The sequence below is a fragment of the Diachasmimorpha longicaudata genome, chromosome 11, assembly GCF_034640455.1.
Source record: "Diachasmimorpha longicaudata isolate KC_UGA_2023 chromosome 11, iyDiaLong2, whole genome shotgun sequence".
Taxonomy (NCBI): domain Eukaryota; kingdom Metazoa; phylum Arthropoda; class Insecta; order Hymenoptera; family Braconidae; genus Diachasmimorpha; species Diachasmimorpha longicaudata.
This window is the reverse complement of record NC_087235.1, coordinates 3,158,186-3,181,911: the sequence shown is the minus strand read 5'-3', so window position 1 is coordinate 3,181,911 and position 23,726 is coordinate 3,158,186. Positions and strand designations below refer to the sequence as shown.

Sequence of the window (23,726 nt, the reverse complement as noted above, 5' to 3'; positions counted from 1 at the left end):
ACCAGTCATTCACAGAAAACACTGCGATGGCGCCAGAGCCATGGAATATAATACAGAAGAGGGGAGCGTGGGAGGAGGAGAAGAGAGGCATCGGGTATAGAGTATGTTTTCCTTCGCCCTTCATTCAATATCTTTTTTTTTTATGATCAGGAAAATCCGAAAAAGAACTTCATGCCAAATTCTATTGGAGTAAAACTCGTGTGAATATTTTTCAACATCACTAACTGAGCGACAAAGAGGAATAGTATACAGAGAAAATAAATAGATAAATAAATAAATAAATAAATGTGAGTTTCTCACCCCCGTCAAGGGGGCCATAGGCACTGTGTCGGTGGGCCGATTCTCAGAAGGACCTCATTTGTTGCTGGCTGCTATATATCTTGAGCTCTTCTTACTACCTACCCTACCCGTCTCTCTCCCTCTCCCCTTTTTCTCATGACGACGATGTTGAGTGTTATTGGTGAGAGTTGAGGTGGGTTCGAACTGAATTCCGTTTCTCACACACTTCCCAAATTCCTACACACGTTGCTCCAGACAAAATTCGAACAGATAGAGCTGAATTACCGAGAAAATATTTCAAAATTATCAACAGACAGTGCGAGAGCAGAGAAACTTGAGAGAAAAAAAAAACCGTTGACGGGGTGGAGGGGGATGCAAAAATATATCTCCGTTACGGCGAAAAAATGTAAAAAATCTCTGGAACAAAAAAAAAGAGCGAGAGAGAGAGAGAGAGACATGAGGCCGATGTTTAGTATGAATGTATAAGTAGCCGGTCGCGGAAAGGGGGAGGGAAGCTCTAAAGTAGTTCCCGCAGCTCTTTCTTACGTGGCCGAGGTCGCAGGTACCTATGAACAAACCACCAAGTTGCCAACGAAGGTAAGACAGAGATAGAATTACGTATTGGTGGCTTGTATATATCGGGTTCGATTGAGAAAGACGCCCTGCCGAGAAGCGAGGCCGAGTGCCGCCAGATTCAAAGAACTCCGAGACTTGAGGTAAACAAAATATTTCTGCGTTCTTCGGCTTCTACCCCCACTTACTTCCCCATCATCTAACCAGTAACATACACGAGCAAAGATTGGAGGGACACACACAGGGTCCAGTTGACCAAGATGGACGAAGAGTGGCGCCCCCGTACAGTGGAGGTATTATAAAAGGGCCCCAAGAAGATGGGCCTCACCGGCATGATGACGATGGTGATGGTGGGGTGGGGGGATAGGGGGGCCCACCAGACGGGTATAGGATGGGAGTAGGGACGACAGCGGGGGCCGTGGAATGCGGCCGTAGCCCTGAGTATATACGCGTATTTGTGTATTTATGTGGAACACCGTGAAGCCAATGTATACCTGTATGTATATGGTGGGGAGAGACTGAGCAAGAGAAAGAGAGTGAGAAAGGTGAGGGGGAGGCGGAGGGGGGGACAAGAATCCCAGAGACCAATGACCAACCAAGGTGTGCCGGTGCAGATGCCCGTTTAGTTAAGGTACTTCGAACACCCGGCAATGCAGCAGAAACATGAGAAGTAAACCAAACGAGGAATGACAACCATCTTCCACTGGATTTTTTTTAAGTTATATTTTATATATAAACATACGTGTTTATAAAATAACTGGGGAGGAAAGCCCGAGTGATTATCATCTCTACGGGTACCAGGGGTAATAATTAAAAAGTTGAGTTCTTTATAATGAAATTTTGAAGAATTAATTTTTTTGTACTTTACGAATAACGAATTGAACTATTTCTGCCTTATTGGCACACCAGGAGCATTATCCACCGGGGATTTAGGCGTCACGAGGATCGGGCTTGAAGAGACTTTGGCACGTGAGGGAATGTTGCCAATGTCAACAGTGGTCGACGGGGGTTCATTGGGTTTAATAGCAGTTGAAGCATCCACCTCAAGATATCTACATATCGGGCGAGTGGGGAATGATGCACATGGTTACCACTACCGATAAATACACAAATGATGGATAATGATAATGAAAATCACCTTGAAGATCATGATCACGATGTAAACATTTAGCTTTATTTTTATTATTATTATTTTTTTTCATGCAGCTCCTGAAAGACTTTTTTTTTTCGCCTCGTTTTCATTTACTTGAGTTACAACAGCAGTGCAGGCGGTCCAGAGAACCCGACTCGACAATCTCCCCCTCCAATGGATACATTCCATATTATCCCCAGCGAAGTGGGGAGTCAAAGACGCAAAAGATCCTCACGGTTGGCCATAGAGTGGGACGGCAGGGGAGGGGAAGGGGGAGGAGAGCCAAAGGGATGGTGTTTACGTGCGTCAGTGTGTTACATGACTGTACATAGGCTGTTTAAATGTGTATGAGGGATGCATATATGTGTGGACAACGACGCGGCGTGGGAACACAGGAAAACGTTTCCCGCATACCACCTCTCCCCCTCCCACTCTGCTCCACCTCTCACGGCTCCCTCCTCGCACTTCACGCCCATTCTCTCTCTCATGCATGTATATGGATAAGGCACTTCAGCGTTGATTTTTTTTCTCTCTCTCTCTCTCCTTTCATTCGTACATTTTCGCGTATGAAAACGCACGAGCCAAAAGATGGCCTTTGTTTTAATTTATTCAATTGAAGCAATACTCAAGGTCCTGACAATTTTAACAATTGAACTAGAATATTTTTTTTTTAAATATTGATAAATGTAATTGAATTACGAAATCGTGGCAATGGAATTTTGTTATCTTGTTTCAAGTTCTCAATAATATGCGCGTTGGTGAGATAAGATAAGGCGTGTGGATTCTCTTCTCGTATGAAAACTTGATTGCGTCTGTGTTAGTTTTTTTTTTCTTTCAATTTTCTTTTATCCCTACTTTTTTTTTTTTTAGTGAACCGTTGGAATATTTTTTTTTTAAGAATGAGGGAGGTAAAGTAAAATCTTTGAGGCGCCTGGGAAAAGGAAAGATAAAGACGAATGATGAGAATGGGGGAGGGGGTGAGAGTGAGGGGGGAGGGGTGGAGAGGAGGGCGAAGAGTATGCGGTCCACATGAAAGAGGCCCAAGAGAGGAGGTGGACGACCTTCCAGGAACCCTTGTAAACTTGGACACAGATCTCTGTCTTACTTTAACTTTTCATTTTTCCACTCTTGGCCCCTCTGTTCGTGCTCCTTTTTACCTCGGTCTTAAATACTATATTTATTCCGTTCTCACTGTCATCCACGGAAGTGAGAAACCCTCCGCAAGAAGTTGAAAAATTCGAGGATAAAAATAAATTAACTATTCAGTTTTGTTATGGATTTTTTTTTTTTTGAATCTCTCCCTCTATCTGTTTCCCTTCTTCACTCTGGACTTCCGCAATGGGAGTTGAGTGTCTGGTGATAATTTGAGGGGAGTGGAATTTTCGTAATTAAATAAGGTTGGAAAATTTTGATAAACGAATGGAGCAATCAGTGCTAGGTGAGTTATGGGGTGATGGGAATTTAGTTAGATTTGTCAGGCACTTGGGCACTCAATTGTCTATGGACAATTTCCCCCGGGCAAAATGGAATTTGATTTTGATGGATAATTTCGCGTTCGAATCAACTCCCCCAATAACTTCACCATCTTTTGGCAATTGTGTGAGGCGTGTGAGAGAGGAGGTGACTGTACTAGTGTATAATTTCGCTCATCTCGTTTCCCTCATAATAATCACTATTTGACGCTATTTTAGGGCTAAGCAGGGAGAAATAGTCCCCGAAAATTATCGAATATTCCACGTAATTTGTGATGGGGTCTAATTGGATATAATTCCAGTGCCAAAAAGAATCAATTAAATTTGTGAAAACTCCAAAAGTTGCTACCATTAGGGGAGTAAAATGCCGCAAATTTTTTTTATCCGAGTCCTGTCGTCATAATTTGTTGTAATTCTCTGTCAAATGGCACCCCACACTAACGACAAAAGATGAATAAAAAATAAATAAATTTGGAAACTCTTTTAAAGTGGCACAAGCGTTAATTGAATTTTCCAAATGTTCAAATGTTCCAGTTGAAGAATTCATTCAAATGATTCATTAGTCGGAGCGCATTCCAAAAGTCTCTAAAAAGCCCTTAAAATTACCAAAACAATTTTTCCGAATTTCCGAGCGAAATGATAGAGGAGATAATTGAGATTTAAGAAGACATCAACATCATTCAATAAAACTGGCCATTTCTCTCACCCTGAGTTTCAAGGTCTTGTGTATTCCTTCAACCACCGGGAAAGGCTAGTGTTTGCGATCATCGATAAGATAGGGTGTAATTGAATCTGAAAATGGTAAGAAATGGGAGGTCCGTGTGGTTCAGAAGGAGTGGGAGGAGGATATCAACCAAAGAGGCTCTGCAATCCGAATATAGTAGAGGCGGAAACGATGACGATCACGGCAGTCAGATAGCCCAAGCAACCAGCCGCACCAGTGAACAAGAGGATCCGCCATTGATACGGCATCTATTTGTCTTCATCGTTCGGATTGTCAAAAATTTTTTGAAAATAGAGATTACGAGGAATTTGACAGCAGTGAAATAATTGGAGTTCGAGAAATTTCCCTGGACGAGTGAAATCTTTTTCCAGAATTGTGGATGATAATGAATTAATATACGAATCTGATAATGAGAATAATACGAATACCTGAATGTCAAGGGAAAATATTTCACGTGAAGAATCGACAGAAATGTTGAATTTTAGGAATAATCTATTATCCACCTGCATACGAGAGTAATTCAATGTAAATGATAAATGTTCAATACTCAAATTGAACTGACGAGAGACATTTTCCAGAGCGAAAAGTACAGATTCCTGGGAATACTATTGTTATATAATAGATAATGAGTTCCTGATGACGAACGTTTAGGTCTCGTGAAGAGATTTTGGAGTTATAAATTATTTTCTGAAAACACATGAGTCAGCAGCGAAATTGTAAAACGATTACAGTCGCTTTCGCTGAGTTTATAAAGAATAGAAGAATTCTGTCTGAGGGGATTGAAAAATTTTCATGGAAACATTTTAAACTTGGAATTCGCTTTATCGAAAAGGCGATATCAAAAATTTTGATATTTGTCTTAGATTTCGAGATACGGAACGAAGATTGAGGACAAATTAAAATTTACCAAACTTCCTTGATGTGTCATAAGAAATGAAAACATCCAAGGAATTTGTTTGGAGATTATAAAGGTCACCTTCTTCAATTTCCAAAATATACGCAGATTGCCCTGGGGCAGCTATAATTACTCTAAATTCCACAACAATAATTTCCCTTTTGACCTCGGAAAGTCTGGGCAGCTCTTCTTCTTCTGGCGATTTTTGGCGGTTTAATATTCAGAGAAATATAATTCTAGCAAATTTTTGGACGCGAATTAAATTTGTCAGTCATTAGTTATGACAATTCTTTTAAATAAAAAAAAATAACTATTGGGCTGGGGCTAAAATAACTATTTGGCTTGTGGATTCCTTAATATCCATTTAATTGTTTCTTCCTGAACAATTGAACCAACGGTGACGACGGATGATATACTTTTATGGAACGGTCAAATAAGTTTAATCAAAAATTTCTCTCTATGTACATTTGGACTGTTAGCAAGTACTTTCGCGGCTTATTAAATTTTAATAAGTGAGTAGTTCTTTCAATTTCATAACTTAAAAGCTTTTTACAAACGACTAATGTCTTTTAATAAGGACAACTTCATGTCCATGATTTTCGTATAAGATTTGAATAATTTGATAGCGAAGAAGCATCAATTCTTCATGAACTGAATAAATTGGCAGTTTTCAAAGGTTGAAAAAATTTTTCTTAAGCGGTTTTCACCCTAGGGCCATATTCTCGACGGTAGTGAATATTTCTATCGTTGACTAATCGATGTGCGTTGACGAACTACTTTGAGTTTAAACATCAGGAGTTTCGACTGTATTCCATCATTTTTCAATTTTGTTATTCGGTCTTTTAGTGCTTTTATCGCAAATAATTAATTTGTGGAGATTAAAACCTTCTTGAAAATATCATAGCCGTAATATCTCCCTTTAACTAACTTTTGTACTTTTTATTCTACGGTCAAATACGAATTTCCCTTCGCCGTCTAATTTGAAAACAAGTACTTTAAGCGAGAAGAAATTATCCGCCGGAAGAATAATCGTCAAGGGGGTCTTTCCGGAAGTTTGACGGAATTTTATGCAGGAAATTAGGGTAATCCTTGTTAATCATTAATTAACAAGGATATGATAACTATCTCTGTAGCGTCCTAGGTGATTCAGTCCTCTAAAAAATTTTATAATTCCCTTATATGTAAGTTAAATAATAAAAACTCACGGAGTGAGGGTATCTTTCAATTGTTAAATACTTCAATCTGTGATGAAAAAGTTCAAAGTTATGATTTCAATTAATCGATCTCCTGTTAAGAAATCGAAAGAAATTTTAGTCGACAAAAAAATATGAAAAATATTTATACAATTTTTCTCTGAACGAAGCAAAATATATTGAGCCATCGACTTCAATTTCATAATCTAAACATCGATAATTGCAATTAATCGCATTTTCCTCCTCAATTTTCTTTGGCATTTTTACAAGCAGTTGTAAGCGGCTAATCAATGACTAAAATCATTCGAGCATCTTTTGATAGTTTAGATAAATATGACGAACTATCCAACTTCAGCATAAACAATTCCCTCACAACTGACATCCTACATACAGCAAGAAAAAAAAATTAACCCACCCCAACAGCAAAGAAAATACTCAATTTCCAACCACTCCTCCAAACTTCTACCTATGCCTTTGCAAAATTCAACTACATGCACAGAGTATAACAGTATCCACTGTTTCCTAACTGTGACATCAAAATTCCACTCGTGACTATCGAGTTTGGCGCCTGCGATTAATCGAATTAACGTACTACGTCGCAGAGAGAATGCTTGTCGATGGACTTGAAAATTTTCCAATGACAGCGTTTGTTAAATTAAATCTCTGCTCTCCTTATTCCACCAAAACCAAAAAAGAAAATTACTAAAACATTGGAATTGAAACTAAAAAAAAAAAAATGCCACCACAAAGTCTCCATCTTAGCTTTCCCCAGAAAATCAGTTTCTCCATAATATTCATTTCTCAGAACCACCTCCATCATATTACATGAGAATTACCATGAATCATAAAAAAAATTCAGTGAAAAACATCAAAAACTTACATTAGTCAGCAATATCCCTTGAAATCTAAAACTCTTAGCTTCTTGGATCATCAACTGACTCATTTCTCCTCAAGTCTCCTTGCTGATTCATTCTCCACTTTGACAAAACATAAATGTAACGGGTGTGGTCCTTCCTATTTTCCCAACAAAAAAAAATTTCTACCGGTATATTTTCACACACATGGTGAAATCTTGAAGTCATGGCGTGGATTTTCACCTCAACTCCCGAGCAAATAATTCCGGATAAAAGTCCAAAAAAAATCCCCTCAGTTAATTGTTTTCACAAAATCAATCGGAAAACTTTATCACCAATAACTAGTAATTATCTGATTAATTTTTTTACCACCAACAAGTGAGTGGAAATTCTCTAATTCCTCGAACATATTATTGTTCACGTGCACGCAGCGTTAGTTTGACGCCATCTTGAATTGCCACCATGCGCACTGAGTCCCCCCCCCCTCGTTTTCCCCCCTCCTGGCGCCTCCCTCCTCGCTACCCCCATTTTTGGCGCTGCGAGAGTGGCTACAGGGGGCGGGGGTAAACGGGGTTGTGAGAAAGAGAGAAAGGCTTATCGGTTTGAAGCACGTTACGTAAGTAGACGTCAGTTCGTTTGCGTCGCAGCCACTGTACATCGATAGTAAAGTAAAATGTCGTTTTACTTCTTAATGTTATACATCTATATGTATACATAAATGTATATATATATATATATATATTCCCCTACGCCTTCCGATAACGCTCCATGTCCCAGTGGTACTCTCTCAAACGACCTCGCGCCGTTTCACCGGAGTCACTGGGACAAATACCCACAAGAAGCATTCGGCGTTTCCCTACTCTTCCAACACACGAGTAATAATTTTACATCGGAGGAAAAAAAAAAAAAGAGCGGGAAAATCCACTACCACCGCTACTAAGAAAATTCCCAATCCGTTATAATTCAACAACGCAAAATACCAACTGCGCAGCAGAGCGCGAGGTTACATGATGCTAACGAAAAAGAAATAGACGACACGAGCCAATAGAATATACCAAAAAAATTCATAGTTAATCCCCCTCGCACATCAATTTTAATTACCTTTTTCCTGAAGCTCTTCCATTTTATTTTCCAATTAATTTTTGTCTCATTGATTTTTCTCCTCAGTTCAATCATTTTTTTTCGCTCTCCGGTTGATTTTCAATATCTCCACACTCACTTGATACTTTGCGGTAAGTCAGTATAGAAATTTTTTAATTAAATAAATTGTTCACTCGTTTATTGCTCCCATAAAATGCCTTGAATATTCATTCGCACAAATTCCCACGTGGACACGGCGTTACCAACGGTATCACCTACTCGATTTTATTCTATTTTCGAATTAATTCCGATATAATGTCACAGTGATTAATGCACACGCGTGTTTATCACCTTCTTATCGTCCTGATGTCCCCAGAAAATTGTTGATAATTTCAATTATTATTCATTTATGAATAATGACAAAAAAAAAAACGAAATAACGAGGTGCACGTTCCGCGTGGGACTGCGCGCGCTTCACAGAATGACGCTCTACCGGGACTGCCGGGACGCCGTGCCGCCTCGCTCGTTGCGCCTCGCATCGGCCGCCGCGGTAAAACACATTATTAACTGACGAAAACCACGCAACCATTGCAAAGCACAGGCTATGTAGATTTCATGTCCGCAGACAACCGACTAAAATGATTGAAATGATTAAAAAAAAAAAATTCTTCAGACGCTGAGCGTACGGAGAGCGTCAACGAATTACGAGTAATAAAATTCACGCGCATCAACATTTACGTTTAAGGATGAGAAATAAAAATTGCTCATTATCATGAAGATAATTCCGAGCAATCAGTCATTGATGCAGAGCACTTCTGGGACGTAGAAACAATCACATGACCCCGTGAATGACGTAGACACGTTAAAATGAATGCTCTCACGTGTTGTAAAACGTCGCGTCTGTTTCTTTTTTATTTATTTTTTTCTCCTCTTTCTCCACTGCGAATTCCGTCAGTGTGCATATAACAAGGAAATTTGAGAGTGCCTCACGTCAATGGAGTTTTTTGTGCTCATTCTTCTATTGAGTTTTGTTTTTACCACGGGAATGTTCAGAGGCTGCGTTCAACTGATATTTTGTCACTTAAAAAACGAGATAAGTCGGTTTTGACCATTGACCAGTTTTTGATGAATATCTGGAAATCTAGGGGAGATAGGAAAATTTTTATCATTATCTTTTTTGTGGAAAAGATTGAGCACTACAATAAATGTCATGACAAAAATTCCGCTATCTCGGTTAGATTCGGTGATATTGCTGAAAAACTTGTCTCAGAGATAAATCAACTTATCTCGTTTTACCACTTGACTGAATTTTCTTCACCAGACTTCAATTCTCGCACGGCCTAATAGTTATTTACTTCTTCAGTAATCACCAGGGTGACTCGGTTCGAGGCGCCTACGATTTAAATAGCTGCGATCTGAATTCCATCGTGTTTGCTGTGCGTGCATTAGTCGTGATTTTGTACACATAGACAATCGTCAAGTTTGTTGTACCTGATTCACTCGTGTGAAATCATCGATTCTGATGATACATGTGTAAGGGCCCTAACGACTCACCGACACTTCCTATATTACTCAAGGCTGTGATGATTATGATTCGAAAAAAAGAGGAATGTGAATCATCGATCGAGAAAATTCCCGGTGGATCATTGGAATTCTGAGAACAATTGGGGCACGAGTAAACCGGACGAGTCATACCACATCTATTGTTAAAACTATTCGTTTCTACTGACTTTGTTATAAAGAGGAATTTTTTATAAAAAATCTCTCGAGTGTGAAAAAAAATCTAATGCAGTTAAAGTAACATATCTGGGGATTTCTGGTAAAATTTCAAGGATTTATCGCAGAAATTTCCCTGAAATTCAGGAAAAAATTTCCTAGTTACCACAGGGAGAGAAAAATTCCGAAGAAATTACCGTACCGTTTAATAAAATTTATCCACTGCTTCGTAACGGTTATCAGCTACGATAGGATAATTTTCTCTGAACGTGCAAAATCCAACACGATCAGTAAATAATACGGTAATATCCACTGAATTTTTCTCTCTGTTTCCATTGCACCTCTCTCCCTGTTCCACACAGGAGAATTTTTTTCGAAAAATTTGTCTGCAAAGGTTTATCACAATTTTTTGAAACCCCAACTTTTCAACGACTTCTTCAATGGAGTTTGTGGCTACTCGATGTGAAGGAAAAAATAAAGGAAAGTAGTAACGAAACGAGAGAGGAACAGGTCGAGTAAACGCGAAGAGTGAAGTTTATTTTTAGCGGTTACACCGCCATTGTATTGTCGCGACATTGAACCCAAGTGTGAGTAGTGGTAATCGTGCGTGGCCTCTAGCATTTCCGCTCAACTTAGGGCTTATGTATTATGGAAAGTAAAATGAGCCACCGAAAGTTCTCATTACTATCCTCAAATATTTGAAAATTAATTGAATTTTTCGTAGATCGTCGCCCTCTCGTGATGATGGAATTTCATCGGGTGTAAATCGATCGCTCGGTTCGGCGCGTTAGGTCACGGACATTTTATTGGTGATAGCGCATTCCATTCACAAACTGAGTGAATTTTAATTATTTTTTAATTTCACCTTACCCGATACGCCTGTCATTCGACTAGGGACAAAATGATTAGAGTTATTTTCGTATTAATGTTAGATATCTGAAACTTCATTTCACTCACCTCATATTAAAACTCATTTTGCAAAATATTATTCCTCTCAGTGGTATCGCACAGCCTAACTTTGGGAAACTGAACTCTTCAGAAGAATGTAAATACAAAATTCCGATGTTTGTCGTCAACTCAATTTCTCCTTCGACCAGATTAATTTGTAAACAAATAGTCTAATCGACGACTATACACTTGTTTGTTGTTGTTCTTCTACCTGGAATTTCGTCTGTATCCGGAGACTTAAGTAACGGCTATAAATTTCATCAAATTCTTATTTTTCTCACCCGACCTGAGAGGCATGAAATATTTCAGTAGGTAGTGTTTTTCACATTTCATTCACCACCCTCCCCTTCCCCTCTACCACCCTCCATCTTAAAAAATACCGCCTACAATTCAATAAATTATTTGTTAAGAAAGAACTGCTCGTTGAAAGTTTCAAAAATAAATGCAGACGCCTACATTGCATTTAATTAACACTAGGCAGAGAGGGGTTTCTTCAGACACCGCTGGGGGAAAGCATCTGTCGGTTGCCTCCTCCAGGGGTTGACGGACGATCTCTTCAAGGCATGAAACTCCAAAATGAGACCCCGTAAAATAAGTAAGGATGAAAAAAAAAAAAAAAGGGAGAGAAAAAGACGAAGGTTTGGTAGCCGAGGCGAAAGAAAGGCACGTTTTGTGTGTAGGGATGGTGTTGGGGGTGAGGACACGTGACCGGAAGGCGGGGGGAGCAGCGCACGCGCCGTCGTACTCCACCTGGCGCATCACCTGCTGCCCCCTGCTTAAGAACTTCGTTCCGTCTTGCTTTATTCTCACTTGGCCGTTTTCATTCTGATAACTTTTTCCTACCAAAGGTATACCTTATGGCCCTTTCCAAAATACCATGCTTTAATTTGATTCGTAAAATGAATGCCTTTTGTTGATATTCATTTGCAATGATTTCGAAGGGAGAAATCGAGATATTTCGGCGATTCTTCATTGAAAAATTTGTGAAATTTTTTAAGTTAATTAATTAAGTCATTCATTACGAGCTGCGTTTCAAACTGACGGTATATCTAGGGAAAAAAATAGATAGAATAAAAATCAGCTGCTGAACAATTTAACGTGTCAAATACAGATGCAAGATAATTTGTTAGAATGAAAAAAATATATAAATGAAAAAAATATTCAAAGTAACGAGATGCAACATCGAGGGGTAGAGAACTAATGGAAATAAGGAAGAAGAAAACACATGCTATGGGGCTCGTGCCACGATCCCAAGAGCAGTATCTATCTCGTGCACACGTTGCAGCTGTCTTTTCGCCCTTCCCTTTTCCGTTCCAAGACCCTTCTCCTATGGTTGCAGTTAACGTAGAAGAGATGCAACAAATTTTTCGGATACACAGTGGTATTATAAAGCATGGATACACTGGGCTAACACAGTGTCTTTGAATTATTTAGATTTTTACCGAGCAATCTCCTTACACGCCCTGAATAATTCAGGGCTTCAACAATTCATATCTGATGATAGTATGAATAAGTATTTTCATCATGACTCAGCTACATAAATTTCGTATAAATCCCGGGGTTTATGCGTTGGGATTTATTTAATTGTAAAGGATTAAGTTGTCGGCTGGAAGAGTCGTTTAGCTTGAATTAATGTGAGAGGATACACGTGAATGAGGAGAGCAGGAGAGGGAGTCGAGAGTCTCAGGGTGAGGGGAGGAGAGGAGTGAGCGATGGGATAAAAAAAAAATGGAAAAAAAATAAATAAATAAACATGAGGCACGCCAAATTTTCCGGGAAACGCCGGAAACTGAGGATAAAGTTCGGGCCAAAGGATGCGACAGCTGGTCAAATACTCATACTGGCTGGGGATCGAGTGTGGCGTCAAAGGCAGTAATCAGGGGGCATCCGTTCTAAAGGATACGATGGGGGTTTTTTTTTCGAGGGACAGATCAGCTCACTTCGACAACTCATGTTTCAGGTGTCTAATGAACGAAACGGACATTTCTGGTTTATTAAAAATTTTCTTAAGGACATTCAATTAATTTAATTTTTTTTCGTTTTCGCACAGAACAACAGAACAGTTGCCATTTTCGTGAGGGATATAAAAATTAAATGAATAACATTGTAGATTATTTGGAAACTTATGGTAAAATAAGTCCCAACTGGAAGATCTAATGTTTGTCTACAAAATTAGAAAGGCATTTAATTGGAAAACTAATTGTTTAAACATCTGACTGTAATCAATTATTCATTTTCAATTTTTTCCTTCGTTCAAGGGCTAAACGATTGTCCTGACCCAAAGTTTATTGTTCTGTGTTAATTTCTTCAGGCAAAAAGTTGAGAACCCCGGGGATATTTTGGCGGGCCACAGGCGTGAATACGGCTGACCGGACAAATTCGATCGTTGTCGAGCGTTTGACGGCTATTGGACAGAGATATATTCGGTTACCGTAGCTTAATACGAGACCCAAACCCGTAACACGATAACTCCACGTTAAAGTCTTTTTTTTTTTCTTTCCCCAGACTCTGTGATCCAAATGATGGGTGGAAAGAATGATAAACTTGAGAAATAATAAAATGTTGAAAATGTAGAAATGAGGTCATTGGATATGACACACGGAGAGGGGGAGGGGAAAGGTCAGAGAGGTGTTCTAATGGTGGAATGGAGAGAGATTGGGGGCAACCTTGGCGTTTTCAATAATTAAATAACTGTCGAGGAATGGGGTAGTTGTCAAGGACAGAGACAGGGAGCACTTTAGCTGGAACGTCTGCATGATTCTGTATTGAAATTAATGAATTATTGAATACTCGGGGAATCGATGTTCGGGGTTTATCGATTTTCAGCGATGATAATTTACACCTCAGGTAGTTTTGTATTGACCCTTGAAAATTTTTATAAATGCAGTTACCTATTTTATCTCTGATGATCAGAATCAAGTGAGGATCGACCTTTGGGACCTCACGAGCAGAAAAAAATGATTATTTATTTATTATAAAGTCAAATGAATTTCAAGTGAATAAACATTTTAAATGTCGTCTATTACAATTACCGTAAATACGTGTTCAAAAAATACAAAGAACAAGACAATGTTTGGAGTCAATTTCCACGGATTCACTGCAATAACAGAAAATTTATAACCGATCATATTCTCCATTTCATTCTCAGCCTCCTCTCTCGTTTAATCCACGTGAAATTCCCTCCTCCCGCACATCTATTTCCTATTATCCCTCCCACTACAAATTCACCCCTCCGACACAATAATGCATCATACCTCACTGATTTTTCCATAGTCCCGATTCAATATTTATTTCCTTCATTTCTGTTATTGGATTTCATCGATCGAATAAAATGAAAACAAAAAGAAAATTAAATGCTAAACATTCTGTGCACCCGGGTGTCAGGAACCTTTGAAAATGGTGGTGTGCCACCCGTGTGCATCGAAATCGTATGGAGTGAGAGTAAACGAGGCACTCGAAAACCCCAAGCTCATTTGGAAGGGGGGGGGGGTCCGGCACATGTATAGAGATAAATACAGACAGAGCATAGGTACGCCACCGGCAAAATGGATAAAGTCTACACCTGGCCTCCGGATGTTTGACGGTGGCACGCGCTACACTCTCTTCTCTTTTACCCCTCCCCCCCTCCCCCCTCTCTCATTCTCTTTCCTCATTGGCATCAGCCAAATGCATACCCTCTTCTTCTTGCTTACATTGTGAGGTATGGTGAGCCCATACACACCTGCCCATCAGAACCAACATGTACGTTCCTGTATACTAACCGAAGAGGGTCATAAATGCATACAACGTAGGATTACAACCCTCGGAGGAACCCGCCCGTCCGCCCGAAAATCAGCCCAAATATTTCGATGGCTGGACGAGATTGTAAACCGGAGACACAATCAGAAAGATGAAAAATTTGATTGAAACGAAAAAAAAAATGAAAGGGGAAGAGGGGGAAGGAAAATTGACAGCCGGCTACTGACACCCTTACAATTTCCGTCCGCCTTTTTTCCCTAATGTTCGACATGTAAATGAATAAATCATTCAACTTCACTGACTGATGATCATTGAAAATTAGTCTACACCATATTGCGAGGTACTTCCTCGATTACTCATGTATTTGAGATCAACTGGGGCCGCAATAAAAGCTCTGATGGTCGACGAAAAAGTAGGAAAGGATTTTACTGGAGAAAAAAATAACCAAAGTACTCGGATATCCTTAACCCTCAATTTTATGACAAGGGCTCTTAGCGACGATAAGAGCTTTCTACATCAGTGAACCATAAAAATAAATATCTCATGGCATCTAAGACCCCAGTAGCCCGGATAAATTCAAATCATCTTCATAAATTCAAGCAAAATGTCGGTCAAACAAAACCCTAAACTCCAATGTCATTTTCGATCATCGCAATTGTATAAGTAGTCACCTGCAATTATCTGACGTAGACAATTGTTTTTACGCTTATCCTTTGGTAGTGTAAATCGCTTCTAAATCCAGGTTAGTTCATCGTTGAGATGAGAAAAGGTGAGGCCCCCGAACAAATGGAGTAGACCACCCAAGGCAATTTTTACATAAACTTTATCATCATTTATGAGAAGCTCATGTGATATTTTTTTTCTCGAAATACTTCATTATCGCAGCGAAGCCTCGATGTTTGCACGGTGAATACGTTCGGTTTATCATCATCTCCACTTCAATACCCACTTTTTCATCAAAATACGAAAATAACATTTACGGCAATCGTACACTAACAATTTTCACCTAATGGAATGTGTCATAAAATTTATCATAACAGTGATGACAACTCCTGACGCAATTCTCCCCTCATAAATGAGCGTATAAAACTCCTAAAACATTTATTCCCCCAATTTCTGTGGTACCGCAGAAGAGAATGCTCATATAAATTCAAATAGTATACGAGGCACGAGCTCATTGTCCGTTTTACAAAATGACTCTCTGCCAATAAATATATCCCATCGTTTCGTCTATATACATTTTATCAATACATCTCATACCTAGTTGTTCCACATATAATGATCACTTCAGCACGTGCTGGTATTATGACGCCGACCCCCAATAACTGCAGCGTCATTCCATAACAAGAAGATGATTGGCATCTGTGTCACTAATCATGAGGTTCTTGGTACTGAAAATTCTTCGCCATCATCGCCAACAATAATGTCTGACCTCCCACTAATACATTATCATTCTAATTCAATCATAGGTGCCATTCGAATAGACACGTATGAGCGTAAAAATTTTGTGTCGAAGACGGAACCAGACGGCACCCAGACACCCTGAACTATTACTGGATCAGTCTGTGCGAAAACGGATACTGTGAAAGCGGACAACAGCCACAAGATACTGAAGTTACAGAGTAAAGTCCATCTACAAGTACAAAAATACACTAATGTTGTCTGTCCCATGACACAAGTGTAGGTGGTTGGTACTCGTCTCCGAAAATATTATCAAAATCCACCCGCTCTACTCAATCCCGAGAGCCGTTCAATTCGATTTTACGTCAACTCAGTGAGATCATCATTTTTCAAGTTGATGTTCACTTGAAAAAGTAGAATTTTAACTCAGACTTTTTTGGAAAATTTCATCGCATTTCTTCATCCAAAATAATAAATTCAATGGAAACTGTGAGTATGAGTTCAATAATTTTATGAAAGTTATTGGAAAAAAAAAAATTGACAGGTTGAGAGGATTTGTCCTTCGAAAAACCCTTCAATATTTTAAAATCCACATCCATCATTCTTAATGAATCCCCAGTAACTACACATCAGACATTTTTTTTTTCTAATTTATAAACGCGACGTGAAAAAGTCTCTCGGGTAATCCAACGGAAAAAATTACCAAGTAAAACGAGGTCAGCGTGTCGAGACAAAATGCCTCCCAAACTTGAAAAAAAAAAATATAAAAATAGGTTTGGAAATTCAGCGTCTGATACGTTCTAGAATTGGCGTTTATTTGGGCCTCGAGACCGTAGGGGCCGTGGCGGGTACCTACTCCAGTCTGGATGACGTTGACCCCATGCGCTCCACTACAGGCGCCCAAAGGCGTCGCGAATATCAGTCTCAAGGAAAGTATAGCAGACTAAGACAAAGAGGAAAGAAGAAGAATGAGAAGGGATGCCGCGACGCTGACACACCGCGTATATTTGGCTAAAGCTTCTTGAGTCTTCTACACTATCATCTACATCCTCAATACAGTGCACTCGACTGCCTACATTTCCTGTCTCCACCAGACATGTATGAGTTTTGTCAGTTAGACTAAAACTACTTTGACTAAACTAAACTTTACTTATGATTTACGATTTCTTATGTATTTCAGGGACTTCAGTTGAATAGTATTCAAGGAAATATCGACTCACCTATTGTAGGCCGCATCGCATGAGGCATATCGCTGGAGCTTGGCCATGGAATGAACAGCATCTTCTCCACCCCCGTCGTCTCTGCGACCTCCACTATCGCTTTCATTGTCCCTCCGATATTCACCGTATTTGGAGTCTCCAAGCTCTGGATTCACCATTTCTAAATGCCAAAAAAAAGGGGGAAATACATAAAGAAAATGTTGAATTTTTTTTTGTACGAGATTCATGCAGGACAGAAGTTGGTTTATACACCATATCTATATCTGTTCTCTGATACTCTACCGATTTTTATCGACAACGGGATTGGGTGAACCGCAAGCTCTCATTTTAGGGCACAAAGCTTTCGATTCAGATTGTTGAAGAAATTTCAAAGGGGAAGTAGATATTCTAGGAAATGACGGATCTGACAATTGCATAATTTTCAACCTGGGAAAATTCTCGTGACACCCTCTCCCCCCTGGGTAATTACTTCTATTTTCCGTTGACGTTCTTCATTTATTTAATCACTTACTCATTCATTTACCAGTAATTTTGGATATCTAATATACAGACGAAACTATAGGTGAAGAACAGGGACAGGGACGGGGACAGGGGGATGAGAAATATGAGTAGGACGGTAGTAAAGTAAAAGCAGGGAGGCCACAAGGGTAGAATTGGGTATAGTAGAAACGACGGGCCATCCAGCGAAAGTGGAAAGAGCAGAGGGGCGTGGCAAGATGAATGATCGCAAGACGCGGGAGTATTGATCCCGTGGCAACTGTAGTCTCGTTTTCTGTCTTCCTTCATCTCATCCCCCTTCCAATTCCACAACCTCCCTTCTACCCTTAGAATTTCTCTACACACGCACTGAATGTGTACGTGAGCAATGGGACAACACTTTACCAAATTTCTCTCCATCTTCTTCTAGTCACTCTCTATTTTCTCAATCCAACACCCTTTTTTATCACCTGCAATTCTCAACCCCCGTAATACTCGATTCAGGGTCATGTTTTGTCACATGTGTGTGTCTGTATGTAGTAGTGTACCTATGTAACCCCATTCCTTCTTCCTCAATCTTGAATATTATCTGTCCCTGGAAGTTCTCTCTCCCTTCCTCCATTTTCATCTCCACCGAGCATCAATTTGATTTAATGATTACCGCTTGAGGACATTCATTTAACCGACTACATTTGTGAATAATCATCGAGTGTCGAATACAAATGGGTTAGATGACGTTTACAATTTCATTTGACGTCAAACAGATTGACTGATTGATTAAAACTTGATGAATGCGTATGAACTAAATACTTTCACATGTGAAAATACGTTTGGTAAATGGCAAATGTATCACAGATATTGTGGATTATTAGAATAATAACTATCGGGGAAATATGTAACGGTTATTCGGGTATTAAATTTCAATGGGTCGTCGAGAATCGATTCATGGAAAATGGAATGAGGTAGTGGGGCACGTGACAGTCCCAAGGTCGTTGTGTCACGAGATTCAGAAAAAGCCCAATGTTTTCATCATCATTAGGAAAATTAATGAATTCATCTCTCAGGGGTGGCGATCAATTTTTTATATTTTCGTCATTTCGATCGTAAAATAGTACGTCATGAACACGCAGGAACGTTGTGATAGAAATTATTGTACGTTAAATTTCCTAAAAAGCTTTCTAGCTTACATTATCGCAACCATTCTCTTCAGCTTGGTCTGCAGGTTCATATTGGCCTGAAATTTTTTTGAAATGTATTGTTAAGGGTGGATAGGGATGGAAGATTGAACTCTTGGATAATATGCCGCTGTGACCAAAGGTAATTTTCACAGCTGACATAATGACTTCTCATCAGGAACATGCGAGTAAAAGTTAAGACATAACTTGAAAACATGTTACGATTTTAGGGAATATTTCGTCGTGTTCTTTAACACGAGAATAAATTATTTTCTTGATTTTGGACTTGTTGGGCTTTTGCTCTACACTTTCACAAAATAGCGAACGATTGAGGATGTAGTCGACGAAGAGAAACGAGTGGAGGACGACAAAGGAAGAAAAGTGTAAGGAAGGCGCAGAGTTAGATCAATAACAAACCATTATGGACCCTCGGCTCTCTACGCGTAGACGATTCAGGGGAAAGGAAGTACATAAGGGGTGTAACCCGTCCATCTAACCTCACCTTCATTCCTTTCGGGGTAAGACACGCAAATGCGTCTCCTCAAGACAACCAAATTTTCATTCTGACATACAGATGTCACGGTAATGAATAATTTTATAGCATTGGAGACTGAATATTTTTGGACTAATATTTTTAACGTTATTTATGTTAAAAACAAACAGCCCACCTTTTTGATGCTGGTAAGACAGCAAATTTCTTCAGGTATCCACATGATTGGTCGAAGCACAAGTCAGATATAACTAAATTGACTCTGACTTGTGAAATATCACATTTTAATACTTTTCATTAATCAACGATCACTGAATTTTATGCCGTTCTACCATAAATATTCCATACTATTCTCGCACATTTCACTCGCAATATTATTGAAGTATCGTACAGGAGGTCTTTGCACCGTAACATTACCGAGGTCCTTCCCCGAATCGGCCATGCGTGGTCGACGAAGTAGAGACCTTTGTCGTCCTTCAAACGAGCCTCTTTATTGACCTGAGTTGAGGGACGATTTCTACGAATTTCACTCCTATCTTTCAATCAGCATCATTATCAAAACCATCAACAAAAATTGGACTGTTTCTCCAATGACAGAGGCATCGTATCACCAGTTGTTGGAATGCCCAACCCTCTGGAGCTCCTCAAATCCAGATAAATCTTCCACAAACATCCAAAATTCAATCAACCCCACTCCAATGAATAATTCCACATTCTCCTCCTGGAATGACGCAGAAAAGCCATCTCCATCGTGTCCCAACTCGTACGACGGCCATGCTTGATTTCGTCATCATTCTCCCATCCAAATCCCATGATTTTGACCAACAACATCCACCATCCTTAAACAATTATCCGCCAAACACTGACATGTTATCACCCTCGAGAACCACAATTTTTCCACAGAAAAAAAAAATAATAAATCATCACAAAACTGTTCACTGACACTCACCAACTTCTTCAAGTCCACCCACCGGAATATCATCATTCCAAAAAATAATGCGAACAATCGTGAAACTTCCTTGAATCAGTTCGTCCTTCAGCCATGGTACATTGCACTCTGTTTATTCATAAACAACGTCGTTCATCCACCAAACAATATTGATCCCCCAATGCTACCCTCTCCCCCTCTTTCCCTCATCCCCTCAACAACATATAAACATTCTTTGCCACAGGCTATCGACAACCTCAACGATTGAAAATATAAAGACAGTCGAGTAGACGAGAGCGTAAACGAAAGCTCTCTCGTACGTTAGTTTTGATGAAACACGCCGGGTAGACCAGCGCTCAAGCCAATAGTGGCGATTGGTTGGCATCACTTGGGTGTTAGTCGGCTGGCGCCCCCCTTTGCCATTTTCCTAGTATTATTTCTGTAGCCTCGTAGTGCTTCACTCTGCATAAGGTTTAGTGCCGGTAAAATGAGTAAAGACCTATCGATGTATGTATCAATTACTACAGTATTATTTGGTTTTACGCGTAAAAATCCATCAACGAGACACTGAAAACCCTCGACAGTGACTACGAAGAGGCGATACGAGAGAGAGAAAAAAAAAATGAAGAACAGACACACGAATGTCAAAGTCCTACGTTGTGACGACAAGAGAAAGGGGGGAGGGGGGGCGCCACTGTGTGGCTCACCAGGAGTTGGTTGTGTATTAATACTCGGAGTGTGGTGACGCCCCGGCGATCGATAAACGTGCGTCGACTATGCCAGACCACGCCAATATTCGAATTGGTTCCGTGCATTGCGCGCGTAATGTGTAATAACTGACAATGAGTACATGAGTACAATAAGAGAAGGTAAAGGGAGGGGGGAGGGGGGGGGGAAGAGAACAGTGAGTGAGAGGATGTAGGCGTAAACGAAATGGAAAAAGAATGCGTTTATGCTGGTTGTTACGAAGAAGGAAAAAAAATCACTGGGGAGTCATTCATTGATTCATCTTGCGTCATTGTACGGCATATTTGATATTGTATTCACCTACATGAGCTTGAGAACGTGAGGATAATTAAGGAATTTTTTTTGTCCAGTGAAATGCAGTTCTATTTTTGTAGTTAAAGTGACCTATTCGAGTCCCATTTGACACGACCTTTGCCGGAAATTTTGTAATGATTTTATTGGTAAAGGACACGTTAATGTTGTTGGATATTTGTTCTCTCTTTTCCTCTCGATGATATTGATGTAATTGTCTTTCGATCGATGGTCACGTTTGTTTTCGAGTTTAGACGTACGAATGTGTATTTTATTAATGGGTATAATTTTATTTCACCGTCCGAAATTAAATAATAAACATTATAAAATAGGGAACCGTCATTTAACGTTGGTATCAGAAGTGGTCGGGATTTTTCTTATTTATTTTTCCGTCATTACACAACTTTGAATTTTGCGAGTGTAAATTATGTGCCAGAATGGATTTTAATCATGTAATGAATCGTTAAATCCTCCGCGATAACGTATTCCAACAATCGCTAGGGACATTAGAAAGGATCTGAGTAAAAGGAGAATGTTCCTCACCGATTAATGTAATCTTCGTTATTAATTTTCCGAAGGGAAGAATAGAAACGTAGTCACTCGTGTGGAATCCGGTCGGTGCACCACTACGTGGCCATTCATTGATTACAACGTATGCAGGCGTACCGCGTTGACTTTACGCTAAGATTAAACTTAGCGTGATCACGCTGGTCGGAGTAAGGGGAGGTAAGGTCGATAAAAAAAAAAAATTGTATAAAAAAATCATTCGGGAGGGGAGATTGATACGAATGAATTGAATGGTGCGTACTCAGTCACCTGAACCCCGGGAACTTTGGGCGGAATCTCGCGTGCATTTTGACTATACAACAGCAGAGTCTACGAAAAAATTTATATAAAGAAATTCCTGACACGCAATTTCCGGCATTACCAACGGGGAAAAAAAAGCCAAACATGTAGATGTATATACATGTAGATAGAGGGGGAGAGGAAGAAACAAACTGATACTGAAACGCATGGGCTGTCTATTGAGCCAGAATGCGGAAGTAGAGCTGGATCGATATGGGACAAAAATACAACTTTTTTTTTTCCGACAAAATGTTTTTTTTTAACCTCTGCAACTCTTACCAAGGGAATATATATATATATTTTTTATTCACAAGATCTTTTCATCTACTCATTAATGGTTTCACTACGGTAGTACGATTTTTTAAATAAAATTGGAGCGGAAAGAACGAACGTACTCGGAATAAACTCAACTCCACACTCTCTCGTGTACGCTATCGTAATATTTATTTCTGTGAATGAAAAAAAAAATGTAATAATTCCATTCGTTAGTTGATACACAGGATTGACATTAATTCACACGGAGAAATTTTAACGAATGGAGTGAGAGAGACACTGTTGTATGAGTCTCGTGTAACTGAGAATTACTGTTGATGATGACCGAGATGTATAATGAGAATAATTTTCTGATGTTCATTGAGTACATTTGTTGTCTTAAAATAGCGTGCAACATAACTGGCCAGGAATGTAAGGGCAAAGCCACGGAGTTTTATTATTGTCGGTGGGGGTTCGCTGGGGCCCTGGGACTAATTTCATCTAAATTGAGAGATGTGAAATAATATAGTGTATTTTTACCACCAAAAAGTGTTACTCCTGTGTTGTAAATTTGATACGAGTCAATTAACTGTACCTAAATAAACAAACAAATGTTATTTCTTTTATTTTTCGGGGATTGAGATTCATAGGGAATCCGGTTTCCCACGCTTTCAGGCGCGTCCGCCAACAACTCTAATCGGCTGCGACTGAGAAAGCCAAGAAGAAACAAAAAAAAAAAGAGACAAGAGATAAAAAAACAAATAAGAGAGGATGAAAAATAAGAAGAAAGTGAGATTCCTGAGGAAATTACGACATTTCTGTTGGTCCCTTATCTAGAGTCGTCGCCCGGAGATATCAGTCTTGTACTCCTTTATTTATTCTTCTTTTACATTTTTATTTACTCACGTACTTGTCTCACTTCGTGAATGCATTCATGAATTTCACTGAATGATTTCAGAATGTTGCAGATTTCTCGTCCCCTCGGGGTGATAAAAAAAAGGGGGGACGGGTGGTAATTTGAAGTGTGAGCTTTTGAGATCGAATTTATGAAGCGCCACTTCCCTGCGGAGGTGGCGCTTGAATCAAAGCTATCCAGTGGCCCTTCAGCATAAAAAGTTGGGGTCATTCAAAAATTTTCATTCTCTGTCCCTTTCTATTGCTCAGGGACTGATAAAAATGGTAGTCGAGTTCATAAGAATGAAGATAAAGTCAATAGGGAGAATAACACTCAATTTTCCCACATCCTGTGTCCTCGCACTTCACCGAGACGTCATACCTTTTCTGATGGAAAATTG

The 23,726-nt window shown here is 39.5% G+C and overlaps 1 protein-coding gene across 6 annotated transcripts in view; it reads right to left on the bottom strand.

Annotated features, from left to right (window-relative positions):
* LOC135167514 (serine/threonine-protein phosphatase 4 regulatory subunit 1-like) overlaps positions 1–23,726 on the bottom strand; it is a 51,723-nt gene that overhangs the window by 23,750 nt on the left and 4,247 nt on the right. For 2 of the 6 annotated variants that reach the window (XM_064130784.1, XM_064130782.1), the window contains exon 2: positions 17,226–17,385. In XM_064130784.1, coding sequence (XP_063986854.1) covers positions 17,226–17,383 — 158 coding nt within the window. In that variant the 5' untranslated portion in view covers positions 17,384–17,385. Of the gene's footprint in view, positions 1–7,148; positions 7,568–8,223; positions 8,671–10,875; positions 11,014–17,225; positions 17,386–19,545; positions 20,443–23,726 lie in introns of those variants that run through there. The other 4 variants (XM_064130783.1, XM_064130785.1, XM_064130787.1 and 1 more) reach the window with 4 other exon arrangements.